Source organism: Sinocyclocheilus anshuiensis, unplaced genomic scaffold (assembly GCF_001515605.1).
Source record: "Sinocyclocheilus anshuiensis isolate Anshui unplaced genomic scaffold, SAMN03320099.WGS_v1.1 scaffold287, whole genome shotgun sequence".
Lineage (NCBI taxonomy): Eukaryota > Metazoa > Chordata > Actinopteri > Cypriniformes > Cyprinidae > Sinocyclocheilus > Sinocyclocheilus anshuiensis.
In genome coordinates this window covers 797,553-817,930 of record NW_015552557.1, presented here as the reverse complement: position 1 = coordinate 817,930, position 20,378 = coordinate 797,553, and the positions used below count along the sequence as shown (strand labels likewise).

The following is a 20,378-nucleotide window of genomic DNA, read 5'->3' as shown; positions in this document are numbered from 1 at the left end:
ACTCCTCCTCTGTCAGTCAGGATTCAGCCTTCTGATTCTCCTTGAATCAGACTAATTCTAAAATGTGTACATAAAATGATTGAACTTTAACGATATCTGCAATACATTTATGTTGGTTCTGTTCTGTTTACCCTGGGGGGTTATTGCAGCTCTCCCTGCTCTCATCCATGCTAGGCTGCATGGATGCGCAGGGAGTTCTTGCCCAGAACAGAACCATACCGCCAATCCAAACTGTATGCTAATTGTCAATCATCTTTGACGATAGTGGTCCTGACAGAAATACTTCCTCCAGTGTAAAAGTCATCTCGTCTGAATCAGGAGAGCAATATGCTCAGGTCAAGCACCATTTACAAGTGTAAACAGTCCAAAACGGTTCTAAACTGGAAGCGCTATAATGGATTATAGACTGGATCATTTTGGACAGCTTTTTGTACTCTCATTCTGACGGCACCCATTCACTGCAGAAGATCCATTGAAGAGCAAGTGATGTGAATTTATCCAAATCTGTTCTCCTCTACATCTTAGATGACCTGAGGGTGACTTTCAGCAAATTTTCATTTTTGGGTGAACTATTTCTTTAAACACTGAGTAAAAAAATCATTTTTATAGTGAAATAATTTAAAATTAAATTAGTCAGGAAAAAAAAACAAATGGCCGTTTAGAAAACACTACTATCACAATGCTAAATAGTTCACTGAATTATATATTCATCACTGTTTTGCAGTTGAATGCAATGGCAGAACTAGGATATTTGCATAGGGGTGGTCTGGCAAAAGCCATCAATCAGTCTGGGCACAGAAGTTTATTATTCATACATAAAAAAATGAGTTTGACTCTAAAGTACTGGACTGTTTTAGTGCTTATAACACAACTGTCTACAGACAGGCAGATAACTGCATTGTTCAAAGACTAGTCAACCTTCACTGAATTATATGATCAATGAACTCTTCAGTAAGAATTCTGGGTAACTGGGTTAGATGGGAAAGACTGTTTCAAAAACTCTCAGAGTAAGCAACTGAACAATGAAACGACATAGACATTGTAAACGTAATGTATACGAGTCAAGTGGTTTCATCCAAATCTTCTGAATAAACACAATTGATTTATATGATGAACAGATTACATTTAGGCTTTTATTCTTTCATAGCCTAAACATTGATCAGCACATATACACAGATGAGCCAAAACATTATGGTTTCAGAGATACTCTGACCCAGATGCCTTGCCAAAACAATTTGGCCCTTGTCAAAGTCGCTCAGATCTTTATTCCTGCCCATTCTCACACAGCAAAAAATATATTTTCAAATATATTTTTAAATATATTTCAAAATGGGCAAAAAAATATATTTACATACATTTTTTGTATATTTTTGAAAATATATTTATACATTTAAAATATATACAAAAAATAGCCAAAAAATATATTTTCTACAAATATATTTTTGGCCATTTTTTTGTATATTTCTGAAAATATATTTTAAATATATAAATAGGATTTTTTTTAAAGCATTTAAATATATATATTTTGACCTCTATATATTTCAGTCCAAGAAAATGCATTTTCTTGCTGCAGAACTATATTTAGAAGTATATTTCGGTATATGAAGGCTGAAACTAAACTAAATATATTTCCTATTTCAAAAATATATTTCATTGAGCTTCACTGTTTGCAACATATATTTAGCATATATTTCAAATATATTATGGCAACAAAAATATGTTTTTGCTATATGGGTTTCTCCTGCATCCAATATGTTGATTACGAGAACTGATTGTTTGCTTACCATCTAATCTTCCCAGACCTTAATATGTGGCCTTGTTAGGAGATGATTAACAATATTCGCTTCTCCTGTGACTGGTCATAATATTTTGACTCATCAGTGGCACATCAAATACAGTAAACAGAAGCGCAAACTTGCTCGCTTGACATGCACTACAAATGATTCAGTGTGTGAGTGAACCATTCAAATGAATCAAAACGAACTTAATCGCAATTTATTTCAGATCTGTTTGATGGATTAGATAAAAAAGAGTGATTCCTTCCAAATCTGGCATCGCTAGTTCTGATTCAAAACAGCAAATAAAAAACAGCAGATTAAGATATTGGCAAAGTCTGTCATTTTTACCAGACTGTCCAGTTGTGACATTTTTCATTGGCATTTTCAGCTGTAAAATTCCTCCCTTCCACCTCTTGTTTGATTTTGTTGTTCAATGCTCTTATATAATCACAATTATTTCAGGGAATGTTGGGTAGGAGGATGTATCTAATTGGGGTGTGGGTTGTCGTGTGGCCCACAAGGGATCGTCAAGCATCTGTGAGTGTCGTTTCATCACCGTTATCAGTCCTTCCCAACGGATCCCGAGTCCCCTTCCTGTGAACTGCTTCTGGGTGAGTCCCATTGACATGCAAATTTAATAGCGGAATAGAGGTATGAAATTCTTTGACTTACTGATGAGACTAGGGAATGCTGCTGAAAATGTACTCACCCTCAGACCACACAAGATGTAGATCAGTTTGTTTCTTCATCAGAACAGATTTGGAGAAATTTAGCATTACATCACTTGCTCACCAATGGATGCTCTGCAGTGAATGGGTGCCGTCAGAATGAGAGTCCAAACAGCTGATAAAAACATCACAATAATCTACAAGTAAGCTACATTTCTCCAAATCTGTTCTGATGAAGAAACTAACTCATCAATATCTTGGATGGCCTGAGGGTGAGTTAAATTTTCATACATTTTCATTTGTAGGTGAACTAAGGTTCTGTGCTAGGCACTATTCAAATTTATGAATTGGTATTAACAATAACTTGCTCAAATGCACAAGAACTAATATATTTCAGAAAAAAAACAATGCACCGCAGCTGTAAGATTAATGCCTTTAGAAAGCAATAGATATTCTACACAGGGATTCATCACAAGATGATGTGATGAAGTCATGCTGTGACATACCCAGCTGCTCCAAGTCTGAAAGAAACTTTTGATATAAACTCAAATAATAGACTAGAATCAAACAATGATTAGAATTCAGGTAGCAACACCTGAGGTTCATTTGCATGAGAATAAATGCAGTGTGTTTGGGGAAAAGAAAGACAGACAGGGTAGAAGATAATCCTGACCAGAACGAAATAAAAATGCATCCCAGTGTGCATCAGATGTGTTCTAGTGTCCAGAAAGGAAGTGTTCAGCATCAGATTAGAGTGGGTGGGTGAAAAACAATAAAACATGTTCAGGTCATATTTCACCTTACATAAATACAACAAAAAATAAAATAAATAAATAATTGTTAACTAAAAGGCAATAAAACAAATACTACCATTATATACAAATGCTTTGATTTTTCTTTTCTTTTTTTCTTCTTCTTTTATCTTTCTTTAGCTTTATTTATTTGTCTTTTTTTTTTATATGACTGTGGACATGTTCTTGAGATTCACCCTGGTTTTCATTGGGACAGTTGGTGTGTTTTGCACTGTGCATTCAGCTCCTGCTCTTCTTGACCTTTGAGAGGAGGAAGTCACATGTTTTCTTTAACAAGAAACCTTCTGTACAGTGTGGGAATTAATTTTAAGCATATTCTCGCTGCTCAGTTTGCTGCATTCATTTCCACTTACTGCTGTAAACATTTGTTCCTTTCTGCAGTGTTAAAATCTTCCATATACAACACACATCATCCATTGACCTGACCTTTGATTTACACTTTCATTTGCATAACTTCTGACATTTATTCGAGGAGATGTCATGTTTTGGGTAAATAAGTCACAAGGTTCAGAAAAAACATGCAAAGGTTTTTAAAGGTTTAAAATTACAGCTTGCTCTCACATTTCACTGCATACACAGGAAAGGATATACAAAAAAATATATATATATATTAGTTTTATGTCAAGGCTGGTCATTTTATGAAAGGACATATGGAATAAGAGATCAAGTCTGCTCTTATTAGGGCTCAAGCACAGAAGCTTTGCATTGCTTATTTTGCATTTCTGCATTATATAGTGAATAAGGTGAAGTTCACTTGTTGGGGAGCATCTCCGTAACTCTAGCTGCTAGCTCACAGTTTTAATTTGCACATATTTAGGGCCCAAGGCCCTAGGGGCCTATTGCTTTCCTTCGGATTATTTTTGTATTATTTTTTTCGTCAAGGTTTTTGGGGCTTTTGGGGCACTTAACATGCTCAAAAATTGGCACACACCTTGGAATCTGCGGCCATTAGAGCTGGGCAGAGCTTGGTACACATATAGACTGTTTCAACGGCAACAACATAAACAAATGTTTCTGTGCATGCATGTTTTTGTGACCCAAACTTAACATCCGCAAAAAAATCAATAACAACAGAGTCCCTCTAGAGTAGATTATTTCTCATAACAGGCTAAATAAATAACAAGTAAATTACATTAGCTAGCAAGTTAAAACAATAGGTGTATTCGACTTGAAGCAGCACTGGGCAGACCGATCAGTGTGTGACATCAAAGTACAGTGAGAACTATAGAGATCAGATTGCTCCATATGATTTCGAATCACTTTCGCAGTACTTTGATGTCACACATCGATTGGTCTGCACAGGGCTGCTTCAAGTCAAACACACCTTGGGCCCTATCATACACTCTGCGCAATGCGGAGCCAGGTGTTTTTTGCTAGTTTCAGCCCGACGCAGTTATCATTTTCATGTCCTGCGCCACGTTGTTTAAATACCAAATGCATTTGCACCCATTTGTGCACCCATGGGCGTGCTGGTCTGAAAACGTGTGTGTGGCATAATATTAAAGAGCGCGTTAGTAATATGCGCCTATAGGCGGGTGAACAATGCACGTACACTCTGCTTATCACACACACAGGGACGCGCAGCAGCGCACAAACATGCCAAATATTAAAAATTAAAGAATTACAATGTAAAAGATTATTATTGTGCTCTGTAGATGGTCTGCTCGCGTGCTTTAACCTTGCGCATGAGCAGAACCTTTCCTCTCTGGAGAAGCGTTCAGTCTTTGCTCTTGCAAATTCCGCCATGTAAATAGCGAATCCGCCATGGCACGAGCGCAACTGGCCTTTAAAGGGAATGGGAGATGAGACTCTGATTGGTTTATTGGCACACCCATGACTCATTAAGAGAATAGGTACAACCCTTTTGGACCATGCGCCTGGCTCGCCGACCGTTTTTCCTGTCATTAAACTAGCAAAAGTGGATTTGGACACGCCCTAAGTGCACTTGCGGCGTGCGCTTTAGACCATGTGCTTAGATCGTTAAAATATGGCCCCTTATGTCTTGCCTGGCTGCCAAGCCCTTCTTTGCACAGTGGTGATCCATGCTCGCCATCTCCCCTCGTCTTTAGGAAACGGAAACAGTTTTATTTTTGACAAGGCATTTGTTCCAAAGGCCAGGTTGCATCCCACAGCACAACAGCCTGAGCACAATTTCAGTCTTCTCGAACAACTTTCGCACTGCATGTCATTCGCTCCACCCAACAGGAAGTCAACTATTCTGGGTTTTTTGAAAAATGCATGCTTTGGAATTTGACATACTCCTCCTAGGGTTTTCATCCAATCGCCACCAAATTCGGGCAACATAATCTCAAGACATTGGGGATGCAAAATTGTTAAGGGATTTTTGATATCTCAAACGGTTTGGCCATGGCATGGCGACCAATTATGGTGAGAAATGAGAAACAGGAAGTGTCTAATAACTTTTGCACACTTCGTCAGATTTTTAACAAACTTAAGCAATTTGTTCATTGTATGATGCTGATCACATAGATGTGACTATTATGAGTCAAAGTTATAGTGCCACCAACTGGCAGCAGTAAGTGTGTCTCTTTTAAAAATGTTTTAAAATCACACGCTTATTTTTAACCGATTTGCTTTAAACTTCATCAGAATAATGTCAAAACACGACAGATGTAAAAGTGTCCAGGGATTCTTGATATCTTCAGGGGTCATATGATGTTGCTAAATAGAACATTATTTTGTGTATTTGGTGTAATGAAATGTGTTTATGTGGTTTAAGGTTAAAAAAAAAACATTATTTTCCACATGCTGTACATTATTGGTTCTCCTCTATGCCCCGCCTTTCTGAAACGTGCCGATTTTTACAAAGCTCATCGGTCTGAAAAGCGAGGTGTGTTCTGATTGGCCAGCTATCCAGTGCGTTGTGATTGGCCGAATACCTCAAGCGTGTGACGGAAATGTTACGCGCCGCGTAAACAAAACCAGCAATGTGTTTATGCGGTTTAAGGTTAAAAAAATACATTATTTTCCACATACTGTACATTATTGGTTCTCCTCTATGCCCCGCCTTTCTGAAACGTGCCGATTTTTACAAAGCTCATCGGTCTGAAAAGCGAGGTGTGTTCTGATTGGCCAGCTATCCAGTGCGTTGTGATTGGCCGAATACCTCAAGCGTGTGACGGAAATGTTACGCGCCGCGTAAACAAAACCATGTCTGCATTTGTGTTCGGAGAAATGACAAACAACAAGCACTACTCTACACTGCTCGCGTTTGAATCTTCAGTGGCAAATCCTTCAAATGAAAACATACTTGAGTCAGAACAGCCAGCATTGTAGTCTACTCTTCCAGGATCAGGAAACAGTCCTCCATAAAATGCGCAGCACACATATGAATATTTGGGTTGAACTGTTCTGGAACAGTGTTGTAAATACAACTTAACCACTGATTTCTAGTCGTGTCCTCTTTTGGAAGGCCAAACAAAGTAGTTTCACATGGCATGCTAGAGTGAGTGGAGGCCGGCGGGCCTGAGTGAGCGGTGGCGGGTGGGCTTGCCGTTAACCACATGTGATGACCCCGGGCTGGACTCTGCTTCGTCCACGGTGAAAGCCGATCCGGCGATCCACAGCGCAAAGTTGATGTGGACCAGCACGGATCAGCTCTAGGCATGACGAAGCGGATATCATCCTCTTTTGGAAGGCCAAACGAAGTAGTTTCGCTTTCACAACGAAACACACAGCGCCTTCATGACATGGCGGCAGCGGCAACAACAATGCTACAGCGAGAATAAAAGTTACGCCTTCTTTCTTTGCGTGAACATTTGGGTGGCGTTATGCAAATCTTCCTACATTGTGACGTAGACATGTGGGAGCGTGTTAGAACGAGCCGTTTTAGGTAGGCATGGTTGACTCTTAACTTTTATAAAGAATATCTCTTTGGATTTGAGACTTTAGTCTTTGCAACTTTACAGATCTTCTTTATGCACCAAGAGCTTGTGACACTACAAAGAGAAAGGAAAAGTTTAAATTGCATCATATGACCCCTTTAAATACTGTTGCCATGGCAACGTGTCAAACTTTACTATTCTTTTCAGGTGTTTTTGAGGCAATTAACATGCTCATGAAACCCGTCACACACATCAGTATTAATGATAGTTAAACATTTGCAAAAGCTCATAAATGGGCATGGAGGAGGCGCTCTATAGCACCACCTTTTGACAAAAGTGGAGGGGTTAGTTTTTCCTACAGTCACCAAACCCTGAACATATATTGTTCTCATCAAGCCAGACAACTTTCTAGTTTACAGTCATTAGCTACGACCAACAAGAGATTGGCAATTTTGGTTTGAATGTAGATTTTTTTTGAAAATTCAGGCTGTGCATTATTGCATACTCCTCCTAAAACTTTGTCAGCATGATGTCAAGATACTGAAGATGCTAAATTGCGAATAGTTTTTGGATATCTTGAATGATGTTGCCATGGTGATTTATGAAAGTAACAATAAAAAGGGAAACCGTAATTTTCTTATATCTTTCAAGTGCATTATCCAAACTCTTTTAAGCTTTTTACACACAAAGAACAAGTCATTCTGAGGACACATGCTTAGTTTTATAAATTTATAAAGCTCAGGGGCCAACAGAACATTTTAAAATATCAGATATTTCAGCTGAGAAATGAAGGCTGTAATACTAAGGTTGAATAAGAAATAGAATAAGAAACTCTTTCTGCTTAGTTCCTTAGGTTAGAATGACAAGCAAATACATACAATAAGTTAATATGTACTGTACTGGTAACATCGTTTTATATAATTATTTCACAAATGTATATAGATCATCAAAATCATTTTTTTTTAATGTTTATACATCATTAAAAGTTTTGGTAACACTTTACAATAAGGTCTCTTTTGTTAACATCAGTTAGCTAACATGAACTAACAATGAACAATACATTTTTACAGCATTTATGAATCATTGTTAATGTTAGTTAATAAAAATATTCATGTTCAAATTAGTTCACAGTACATTAACTAATGTTAACAGATACAACTTTAAATTTTCATAGGATAATACATCTTTTAAGCCTAATCATATACTACTCAGCTTCCATTAATTAGAATGACAAATCAATACATAGAATAAGTTAATATGTAATGTACTGGTAATATATTTTATATAATTATTTCACAAATGCTTAAAGATCATTAAAATAATAAAAAACAATTATAGATCATTAAATGTTTTGATAACACTTTGCAATGTGTAGTTTATTAACATTAGTTAATGCATTAACTAACATGAACTAACAATGAACAATATATTTCTACAGTATTTTTAATCTTTGTTAATGTTAGTTAATAAAAATGTTCATGTTAGTTCACAGTACATTAACTAATGTTAACAGCTTTAAATTGTAATTAATAATGTGTTAACTAAGATTAATAAATGCTATATAAATATTGTTCATGTTAACTAATATAGTAAATTAATGTTAACAAATGAAACTTTGTTACTGTGTGTGTGTGTGTGTGTGTGTGTGTGTGTGTTTCATGCTCTTGATTTTATAGTTTAACCCTTTCATTGCTGTAACCCTTAAAACCAGACTGCCGGAGGGTTACTGTAAATGCATGTGCCCGCTGTGCACCGTTTTCCTGATGCCACCGGGGTGGCGGTGCTGCCAGTGGCTTGGATCCCATCCTCACTGCTTGTAGTTATATTTTATTTTTAGCATATAACTTGAACAAATTGACCCAGAAACAAAACTGTTTTAAAGTTAATGTATTGTATAATGCTACCTGTTGTTAGTTTTTAGGTCATTGTTTTATGAGTGACAAAGTGTGTCTGTTGACAAGCTTTGCTAGTGTTTTGATTTGAGTGACTTCATTTGAGACACTTATGAAGTATTTTGGTAGTTTTAGTGCATTTTAGATGATACATTTATTGCTGCCAAGCTGAGAGTTGGTAAGGACAATTATGTAAGGAGTTTGGAGAAATGGGTTCTAGCAATTGTAAAAACCTGTAAATTTTTTGAGTCATGTTTATTACAATGACATGGTGGTTTCAATTTCCACTTGACTTCCTACTTTGAATTCTATTGAAAACATACTTTTTTAAACTTTTCCTCCAGTTTTTGACCAAATTTATATATAAAAAAATTATTAAAAACCTTTTGAATACCTAATTGTTCTTATGTAATACATAAAAAAAATTGATTACATAATTTGTCAACTCTTTGCATACTTGTTCATTTGCACAATCTTAACCTAAATTGGCTCAGATCACTTACAGATCAAGTCACATAAAAGTTGCACAATGGATTGTTGATGTGTGACATCTTGACAAATTCTCATTACTGAAGTGAAATACTGTATGTATCTTTGCCACATTGTCCTGAGAATGTCACATAAATACTGGTAAAAATACCTCAAATACCTAAATAATTGTCTGAACTTACGTTCCCTTTCCTGTGATTCGTGTCATGTGGTGTTTGAGTCAGGATGGAATAATATGAATGCCTCTGCTGCTGCTGAGATTCCCTGAGCACTTCTTCATTTGGCAAAAGAGCTTCAGTGTTATGAGAGTTTAATAACCTTTTATATTCTGATATATTGTGTTTACACCATTCATAAGAATAATAACCTTGAGGGTAAATATTAAGTGCCTGTTGACGGCAGATGCATCAGTTCTCACAAAGGCTTTCTCATCCAATTTTGCCCCTATATTGGGGATCATGATGCACTTCCAAATCAATTACAGTATAGTGCTGTCTGAAAGAGGCTTTCTTCACATTCAACTGCCTAAAATTCTGACACAAACAGTGCACTACATTTAAATGTGGTTTATTGCTTAAAAGAACCTGTTTGTGCATTTTACAGTCATTAATGACAATGACTACTGTATTCATATTATAAAAAACAATATCATTCATGTTTGTAAAGAATGACTGTAAAATGCACAAACAGGTTCTTTTATTGCTTAAAAGAACCTGTTTGTGCATTTTACAGTCTTTCTTTACAAACATGAATGATATTGTTTTTTATAATATGAATACAGTAGTCATTGTACAACAGGGCTAATGCATAAACATTGAGGTACAGTAGTTGATCTAACAAAATTGTTAGATTAGATTAGATTAGAATCTAAGATATTAATATAATATTAATGGTAACACTTTACAATAAGGTTTTTTTGTGTGTGAGGTAAAAAAAAATTAAAAATTCCATTGCTTTAATGTTTACCAGATTTTAAATTCAAAACAGGCTTGTTTTGTCTTTTTTTTTCATACAAGTTGTGTTGAAAGACTGAAAAGTACGGGGTTTTTTTCGATTACTTGTTTTGTTGTTCACACTATGTCAACTCAGAAATTTCAGTCAACCACAGAAGCTTTCAGGCAATTGCTCTTCCAGCCCCAAAGAAGCCAACTTCTTCTTCCACATGGACAAATAATAGCTTTCAAAGCTGTGTGTGTTGACACAAAATAAGTTTTGTAGCAGGTTTGCCTTACAGAACATCACTCAAGATTGCTTGAAGTGCACATCAAAACAGATTTTATATTTTGGGGGAATTTGTGTGTGCATGGTGTAATTTTGCCGCATGCCTTAAATATAGTATCAAACCGCATGCATGTTTTAGAAATCAACAACAACTACTACTTTCTGGATGTGACATAAATAATGTGGCTTAAAGGAATTCTTCACCCAAAGATAAAAATTTTCTGAAAATGTACTCACCCTCAGACCATCCAAGATGTAGATGAGTTTGTTTGTTTGTTCTTTTGAACAGATTAGGATAAACGTAGCATTCCATCACTTGCTCACCAATGGATCCTCTGCAGTGAATGGGTGCCGTCAGAATGAGAGTTCAAACAGCTGATAAAAACATCACAATAATCCACAAGTAATCCACAGCACTCCAGTCCATCATTTAATGTCTTCTGAATTGAAAAGCTGCATGTTTGTAAGAAACAAATCCATCATTAAGGTGTTTTAACTGGAGTGGTTTGGATTATTGTGATGTTTTTATCAGCTGTTTGAACTCTCATTCTGACGGCACCCATTCACTGCAGAGGAGCCATTGGTGAGCAAGTGATGTAATGCTACATTTATCCTAATGAAGTAACAAACTCATCTACTCATTTTTAGCTAATTTTAATTTTTGGAAGAAATACTCCTTTCATTTGGAGTGATCACTCAGTGTATTTACTTGTATTTTCAGGGACTACTGTAATCTGAAACGCACTCTCAGCAAATAGTTATTTCACTTATATTGTGTGAAGGTAAATTTAGCATCCTATTACTTTTGTTCCAGCTTTTTTTTCTCCTTGTGCTTGTTCCTAAACCCTTCCTCGTCACAAGCAGCCATTACCTTGAACAAAAAAATGGAACAGCAAGATGAATAATTTGTCGAACTAATAGCTTTTTTGTCTAAGTTCAAGAGTTTACACGGGGCACTGTGCCCTCAAAGTTTTCACGAAAATTACTTGGAGGGTGTGTGTGTGTGTGTGTGTATGCAGGTTTCATTGATTAGAGGCTTGAAATGTCCTTTATCTTCTTTTTTGCTCCCAAGTGGCACCTATTACAGCATACTTCATCTCTTAATAACTGTGGTAATTAAGTGAGCAATTATCTCTAACAAGCCTCTTCAGATTTGCATCTAAACACAACAAAGACCCACTCAAAGCTTTTTTTCCCCGTTTTGTTTTATCAAATCTTTTAATATGGCAGAAATGCATTTTCTGATAAGGGTTTTATAATAGTATTTATAGCAGTTGTGTGCAGTACACAGCATTATGATGATACAGTATTGGATGTGATCTGTTTCAAAAACATGAATAACAGAATATTGTGGTCAGTTATTTTCAGACAATGTTGTGAAATGACTTATAAGCTCATCTTGTGTTGTTTTATCTCAAAGAGGCACAGATTGACATTTTTATTAACTGTTCTTTTTCAGGTCAGTATGTAATGATATGGCTCTTGTGTGTATTTGGGGAATAACATTTCTTATTATCTTACTTCTAAAGCATATTCATAATACATTGTGACACCAGCTGTACACCTAAAGTAGGATAACCAGCAGTGTCTGGAAATATAAAGCAACATGTTTATGTCGCCTTCAGTTGGGCTCCAAAATTCTGAGACCATGCACATTCAAAATCTTGCATTCAAAATCTAATAAAAAAACCTTGAAATAAACTTTTTTTTTTTTTTTTGGAAAATGGATAAGAAATACTGAAACATTGGTTCTGCTCTATTTCTAGGTCACGTAAGGTCAAATAAGAAAATCAAATGTGTGACACTGATGATGTGACTCCTTACAGACGGTGAGATGTTCTTGCTTTCGTTGAAGCATAAGATGTTTTGGATCTTTCTCAAACAATGAAGCTTTTGAACATGATCGTCAGGTTTTCACAATAATTTTTTCCATTCAACCTTTTATTCAATTTGTTATGTGGATAAATATTATTTCTTATAAAATTCTAATTTTGCATTTCACTATGGTTTCACACTTTTGGAGCCCAACTTTCAATTTCTTTGAAAATTAATAAAGATTACTTCAATAAAATATTCTAATTGAAATTTCACTTTTTGTGATTACTGAGATTGATAAGGACTCAGAAAATATGTAGGCCTAAATGTATTCCGACTGTATGAAAGTGGTTTACCCTAAAATATCAGTTTCAAATTATTCTGAGAAACAGGTATATGATTTCAATAATTAACTGAATGTGTTTTAAACTTGGAGGGTGTGTGTGTGTGTGTGTGTATGCAGGTTTCATTGATTAGAGGCTTGAAATGTCCTTTATCTTCTTTTTTGCTCCCAAGTGGCACCTATTACAGCATACTTCATCTCTTAATAACTGTGGTAATTAAGTGAGCAATTATCTCTAACAAGCCTCTTCAGATTTGCATCTAAACACAACAAAGACCCACTCAAAGCTTTTTTTCCCCGTTTTGTTTTATCAAATCTTTTAATATGGCAGAAATGCATTTTCTGATAAGGGTTTTATAATAGTATTTATAGCAGTTGTGTGCAGTACACAGCATTATGATGATACAGTATTGGATGTGATCTGTTTCAAAAACATGAATAACAGAATATTGTGGTCAGTTATTTTCAGACAATGTTGTGAAATGACTTATAAGCTCATCTTGTGTTGTTTTATCTCAAAGAGGCACAGATTGACATTTTTATTAACTGTTCTTTTTCAGGTCAGTATGTAATGATATGGCTCTTGTGTGTATTTGGGGAATAACATTTCTTATTATCTTACTTCTAAAGCATATTCATAATACATTGTGACACCAGCTGTACACCTAAAGTAGGATAACCAGCAGTGTCTGGAAATATAAAGCAACATGTTTATGTCGCCTTCAGTTGGGCTCCAAAATTCTGAGACCATGCACATTCAAAATCTTGCATTCAAAATCTAATAAAAAAACCTTGAAATAAACTTTTTTTTTTTTTTTTGGAAAATGGATAAGAAATACTGAAACATTGGTTCTGCTCTATTTCTAGGTCACGTAAGGTCAAATAAGAAAATCAAATGTGTGACACTGATGATGTGACTCCTTACAGACGGTGAGATGTTCTTGCTTTCGTTGAAGCATAAGATGTTTTGGATCTTTCTCAAACAATGAAGCTTTTGAACATGATCGTCAGGTTAAGTACAATACTCAAGTAAATGTACTTAGTTACTGTCCGCCTCTGTGTATAATCAATAATTTCTTGCAATCTCATATATGTTGACTAACTCAGTAATTTCCACCATATTTTAAACATGCTCATATATTTTAAATGTTTAAATTAAACTGATTCTATGATGCTATGATGCTGAAGCAATTTCAACACATACATTAAAATATGAATATTTAAATAAAATCAAATGGAAGCAAATAGTTAATAATAAGCTTTGGACTGAAATAAGTCTTAGACCACCTGTTTCATTAATTACATTAGTTACATTTATTAGTTCATGTTCATGTTCAAACTGTGTAGTCCAAATGGATAGGGATTTTATATGCGATTCAAATGCTTATTTCTTAAATTTAGGCCTAAATATTTTTTGAGTGGTATACGAAAATAAAATAAGGTCATGTCCTATGCATATTAATTCTGATGCTATAAAAAGGTTCGTATGAAATTAAATGAGGTCAACACTCCTCAATTTGACCTGGAATCCCGCAGCAGTCGCTCAGTGTTGTGGAGGTGAAGGGCATCAGGTCCAGGGAAATCTCCATCTCTCCCTCCTGCTGCTCTAGGGCGGGCAGCAGCACGTTCCGCTGGATACGAGACGAACCGGACACGACCGAGACCTTGTCAAAAGGTAAGTCCACGTGCTCGCCATGACCGGGGACCAGAACCAGGCACTGGGGGTTGGAAGCGCCTTGCGCGTCCTTGTGGAGCTGAGTGGTGTCGTGATGGTAGGACACCAGCTCGTTGGTGAAGTTCACTGTCTCCACAGCAGAAGATGCGCAGAGTCGATTGCAACCCAGAATAGTGGTGAAGGCTTTGCGGAAATCCGCGTTGAACGCGTAGATGACCGGGTTGAGCGATGAATTGGCCCATCCGAACCACACGAAGATGTTAAAAGTGGTGCTGCTCACGCACAGAGAGTCTCCAAGAGTGTCCAGGTCACAGAACGGCACGATGCAGTTGAGGACGAAAAAGGGCAGCCAGCAGAACACAAACACCCCCATGATGATGGAAAGCGTTTTTAACACCTTAGTTTCTTTCTTAAACGTGGTTTTCAGCGACTGCTCGCTCGCGCAGTCGTGCATGTGCCCGGCCGCCCTCTCCAAAGTGGAGATCCTCCGGATCTGCGTTTGCGCGATTCGGTAGATCCGCGTATATGTTCCTATCATGATTATAACAGGGATGTAAAAGCTTATAAGTGAAGATGCAATAGCATAAGTCCTGTTTAAAGTCGCAGTGCAGTCCTCCGAACTGAAAGTGAGGTTTAAGGGCGCGTTATGACCCTCAGCCCTGTGCCAGTTCAGTCTGACCGGAATGAAAGAGATCAGGACGGAAAGTGTCCACGCCATCCCGATCATTATAAACGCTATCCTCTGGGTCATTTTACGCTCGTAACGGAACGGGCTTGAGATGGCCCAGTATCTGTCCAAACTGATGATGCACAGGTTGAGTATAGACGCCGTTGAGCACATGATATCAAAAGCTATCCAAGTGTCACAAAAGCTCCCGAAGAGCCAACAGCCGGCCACCTCAGAGACAGCCTTCCACGGCATGACCAGAACAGCCACGAAGAGATCCGAAACTGCTAGGGATATGACGAAGAAATTAGTGACTTTGGATCGGAGGTGTCTGAATTTGATGACGGCGGCGCACACCAGCGTGTTCCCCAGCAGCGTGGAGAGGATGAGCGCGCAGAGAGCGCAGCCCGTCAGCGCGCGGACACCCACACCGGAGCTGTCCCTTTCAGCACCATCGCTCTCCATGGGGCTTCCTCTGGACCCAGATCTGATAGATCATATTCAAGTGGCTCCTCACGTCACAGTTTCTCCGTTTTCCAGTGAAGCTCTTTTCCGAAAGGTCTCGATGTCTTCTTTCTGCACAGTGCCACCGTGCTCCTGCTGAATAGCAGCGCGTAAGAGGGAATAAAGGGGCAGCGCTCTCTCTGCTGAAAATGTTGAGTCTGCCACAGAGAGAGAGAGAGAGAGGAGTACGACATAACCGAGAGTGAGTGCGCTCACTGAGTTAAAGAAAAGTCTAAAATAAATAGAAAGCATCTCTACCTCAATTACAACATGGTTCTATCTATCTATCTATCTATCTATCTATCTATCTATCTAATCTTATGGAAAATGGCTTGTTGTAGTTATTCCTCAACTATAAGTCGCTTTGGATAAAAGCATCTGCCAAATGAATAAATCTATCTATCTATAGATCAATCTAAAATTCTGTGCTCCAAACTCAAATTGATCATTGTATTTTTGTAGTTGTAGTGTGAACAAATGAACACAATGAAATCACATTAGGATACATCAAGTGAAAGTAGATTTTCTAAATGTCAAGCAAGCTGTCACACGTTTTATATAGTTCATAATAGTTATAATAGTTAATTTGTGTATTTTAGCTTTTACAAGTTATGTTGTGTTTCACAATAGCTTTTTGCATAAACAATATGTTGCAGTAAATGTTTTTCATATATATATATATCTGTGTGTGTGTGTAAAAAAATTGTTTTTTTATAATTTTTTTTTTTTTGTGGTAAATGAAAAATGACTAGTTTCGACCTGCTGTGAACAGATGTATTTGTATGTGAAATTTAAAGTTGTGAAGCACAATTTAATGTGAGATTAGCAAATAATTCTGCAGTTGTGCAATCATTTGATCTGTGCGTGTCTACTGTGTCTCTGTACAGTACATTATTTCTATGTGCAGCCTGCGTCATCTAAATGCATGTTGTTGAATATGTCCAGCAGGGGGCGCGTGGATTCTCCTGTCAGTATAGCGTCGAATGACGTCACTGGAATTTCAAGATGGCTTCGGATCACGGTCAGGATACGGTCAGCTGCCGGTCTGAGACGGGAAAGCGTTGATGTTTTAACGGCCATGTCTGTTAACTCACGATATTTGCGTACTCTTAATATTTACCCTGTTAAAATGTTGGAGGACGGTCTGAATAGGTGTCATGATGAAAAGAAGAGCGGAGTACAACACTGAACTGCAGCGCTTCGGCTGTCAAACCACAAGAGGATTTTGAACGAGATGGGAAAGACTGAGGATGAGCCTGAACATACATGTTTCCATCATATGAGAGATAGCAACAGTCTTCACTGGATAATTTAAAAGAGGAATACAGTAGAGGTCATTTGTGCCGCTCTCAGGAATTGGGCTGCGGCCGATGGGTATGTACAGGATGCACTTGCTGATATATTATAATGCGTTTTGACAGTAATGCATAATCTGTGTCTCAAACTTTGAGCTGGCTACTTAGACAGCATTTATAGGCTTTTTACACGCGTTGAATGTTCTGAATTGAATTTTTATCCAGACGCGCCTGTCATGCCTCAAAATGCTGAATCAAACGTTCCGAACTTGATGCTCATTTCATCTAAAGCTGAATCGAATGTTCGATTCAAACGCTACAAAATCGAATATTTGGTAATGTTCCAAACGCGGTTATGATGCCAAAAAACTCAATAGAATATTCTTAAAGTTATGATGTTAAAAAAAAAAAAACCCTCAGTGAACATTCGAGTCCAGTGATCCCCTAAAATGCTGAATCGAAAGCTTGGATGTAATGTTCTGTCACTCCCTAAATTACTAAATAGATCATTCTAAACGTGATTATAATGTTTAACAAAGCTGAATTAAATGTTCCAATAAAAAAATGCTTTTATGGTGTTCCATAAAATCTGAATTGGATGTACCAATTCAACGTTATAAATGAATAAATGCAACAAAATGTTGAATTATATTTTCCAAACGTAATTCTTGATGCTCAGCTAGGCTGCGGAATCAAAAATTCGAATCAAACGTTACAAACATGATTATGATGCCCAAAATGATTTATAGAATATTTCAAACGTTATGAAGTTGTTCATAAAATTTAATTTGAGCGTTCGAGTACAATAATGGCCAAAGTACTGATTCGCATACTCGCATTTGCGATTTTACTGAAGCGAACTTTCTGAAAGTATGCATGTTGTTCAAAAAAGTTGAATCAGATGTTCCAATTCAGTGTTCCAAATAGAATTATGATGTAACAAATTACGGAGTTGAACTTTTCAAACTTAATTCTGATGCTCAGCTAAGCTGAATCGAATGTTTGAATCAGGATACTGAATACTGAATATTCTAAACATTACGATGTTAAAAAAAACTCAACTGAATATTAGAGTTCAACAAGGCCTAAAAATGCTGAATCAAATGCTCAGATGGGATGCTCTATCATCCAAAATACTGCACTGAACATTTTAAATGTGATTATGAAGTTCAGCAAAGCTCATTTTTAAAATGAAACATTCCAAACTCTATCATGATGTAAAAAAAAATCTGAATTAGATGTTCCAATTTAACGTTCCAAATGGAATTAATGATTCAACAAATTACCAAATCAAACGTTAAAAACATTATTCTGATGCCCATCTAAGCTGCTGAATCAAATGTTCAATTCAAACGTTACAAACGCAATTATGATGCCCAAAATACCGAATAGAATATTTCAGACATTCTGATGTTCAAAAACTCTGAATTGAACAAGTCCAGTGATGCTTAAAATACTGAATCAGTGCTTGAATTGAATGTTCTGTCATGCCCCAAAATACTGACTCAAATGTCCCAAAACATCTATGATCTTTAATGCCTAAAATAGTGAATAAAACATTCCAAACGATGACCCAAAACACTGAATCGAATGTTTCAAACATGTCTGTCATACCCTAAAGTGCTGTCTTCTACAGTAGGTAGCAAAATATTTCACTATGTATATTTTCAAAGCACCCTTTTCAGATTGGTTTATTTTTAGGTTATCCTCCCAGTGGGGTCCAGAAGAGCAGTGTCATCTCCGAGCATTGTGGGCATTCTGTAGTTTCACCTGTGAAGCTGATGGTGGAGTCATCTTCCTCTGGAGGCAGGGGTGCCGAGGAAGGCATACCACCTCCACGCATCGCAGATGTTATAGACAGGCAGGAGAGCATAATGCAAGGCATGTTCTCCCATACTGGAACATCGCAGGGAGAGAAAGGCCAATTGCAGAGCATCCAGGACCACGAGGTTCCAGAGTCATGTGATAAGACCAATACCCAGCCATGTGGCACTAAGCTCCCAAATGGACATGGAGGCCACAGTGCACATAAATTGACTGAGTGGGACAATCCTAACTCATCTCTTCCTGCAGGAAGCTACTTGAATTCAGAGGGTGATCATGTGATTGCAAATGGAGAGCTCTCAGCAGGCTCTAGAGGTGGTGCTTTGGATGCTATTTCTTCTGTGCTACCACCCCAAGATGCAGCTGTAGACAGAACCACCAGCTCGGAAGACTGTTTAAATGCCCAAAATGCAGTGTTTAATGACACCAGAAGTTGTTCTGAAGGCGACCCATCTTTGGATAGGAACTCTTCAGCCAGTCCGTCAACTCCGAAACACTCTCTCAGGACGTTTTCCTCTAGCACTTTCCTCAACACTGACTCTGCTCGTCTCAGTCCGGATGATGACGAGACCTTTTCCACATCAGATAGACCTGATGACTCGATCTTCACGGACGTGAGTCTGAAACCCAGGAACACTTATGAGATCAGTCGGCGTCAGAGCGCTCCAGACAACATCCCTGGTGTGTTAAGTGTTGCTGTCGCAGATCTGACTCTCAGTCAAAGGAAACACGGCATCTCTGAGATCTTCAACAGGTATTATCATGCTATACAATTTTGCTTTATAAAAAATATTGCTTTAGCTAAATATGAGAAACACAATTCACAGGTACATATTATATTGTGGCTATCAGAAAGAAAATTAGATGATGTAGGAGTTAATGACAAGAGAGTTTATGATAAAAAAACAAAAAAAATCGCATGCCCATGTATTAATGTCATTGTATATGGTTTATACAACTTGATATATCAACAAGTTAAAAAGTGATAACTTTTTCTTTACACCATGAATACACATCTTAATAGTGCCTCTATTATGCCATTTTTAAGATTCCTAATATTGTTTTGGGAGTCTCCTACAATAGGTTTACATGCATGCAAGATCAAAAAACGCTTTAGTTTTCTCAAAATATACATTTTATATCACCTCATTTTCCAATGATTCTCAAACGATTTGTTCAAAGCAGTTCTAAGATTGAGTCTCTCTAAACCCCTCCTTTCCCTGAGCCTACTCTGCTCTGATTGGTCAGATTGCCCAGTCTATCGTGATTGGTCTACTGCGTAGAGCGCATGTCGTAAACGATACGCCTATTGCCATAGTTGCGTATTTTGAACACTCGATAGAAAATATAAACATCTGTAAACATCATTTATCATACAGGTTGTGATTCAGTGGAGCCAGCTGATCCAAATAAACTGGGTACTGATATTATGAAATATCTGATATTCCGATTCTGAAATACGTGCAAGTAATTCTATTTGGTAGTTTAAACACTTTTATGTCGATCGTGTTAGTTGATCTATACCGGGTGACGGGCGCCGCCATGTATAG

General features: G+C 37.2%; 2 protein-coding genes across 4 annotated transcripts in view; one reads left to right on the top strand and one right to left on the bottom strand.

The window, feature by feature from the left end:
• Window positions 1-14,365: 14,365 nt before the first annotated feature.
• On the bottom strand, window positions 14,366-15,670 carry LOC107664618 (D(5)-like dopamine receptor). Its single transcript, XM_016455233.1, has one exon. The coding sequence runs from the start codon at window positions 15,668-15,670 to the stop codon at window positions 14,366-14,368; it is 1,305 nt and encodes a 434-aa protein (XP_016310719.1).
• A 1,021-nt stretch (window positions 15,671-16,691) lies between these two features.
• The window catches only part of LOC107664632 (TBC1 domain family member 12-like), a 27,637-nt gene continuing 23,950 nt past the window's right edge, over window positions 16,692-20,378 (top strand). For all 3 annotated transcript variants that reach the window (XM_016455248.1, XM_016455247.1, XM_016455249.1), the window contains exons 1-2: window positions 16,692-17,083; window positions 18,706-19,582. In XM_016455248.1, the coding sequence (XP_016310734.1) occupies window positions 17,080-17,083; window positions 18,706-19,582 (881 nt within the window). In that variant the 5' untranslated portion in view covers window positions 16,692-17,079. The remainder of the gene's footprint in view (window positions 17,084-18,705; window positions 19,583-20,378) is intronic.

Excerpts from the sequence above, each read along its gene's own strand:
- LOC107664618 (XM_016455233.1), bottom strand. The coding sequence starts at position 15,670 with ATGGAGAGCGATGGTGCTGAAAGGGACAGCTCCGGTGTGGGTGTCCGC.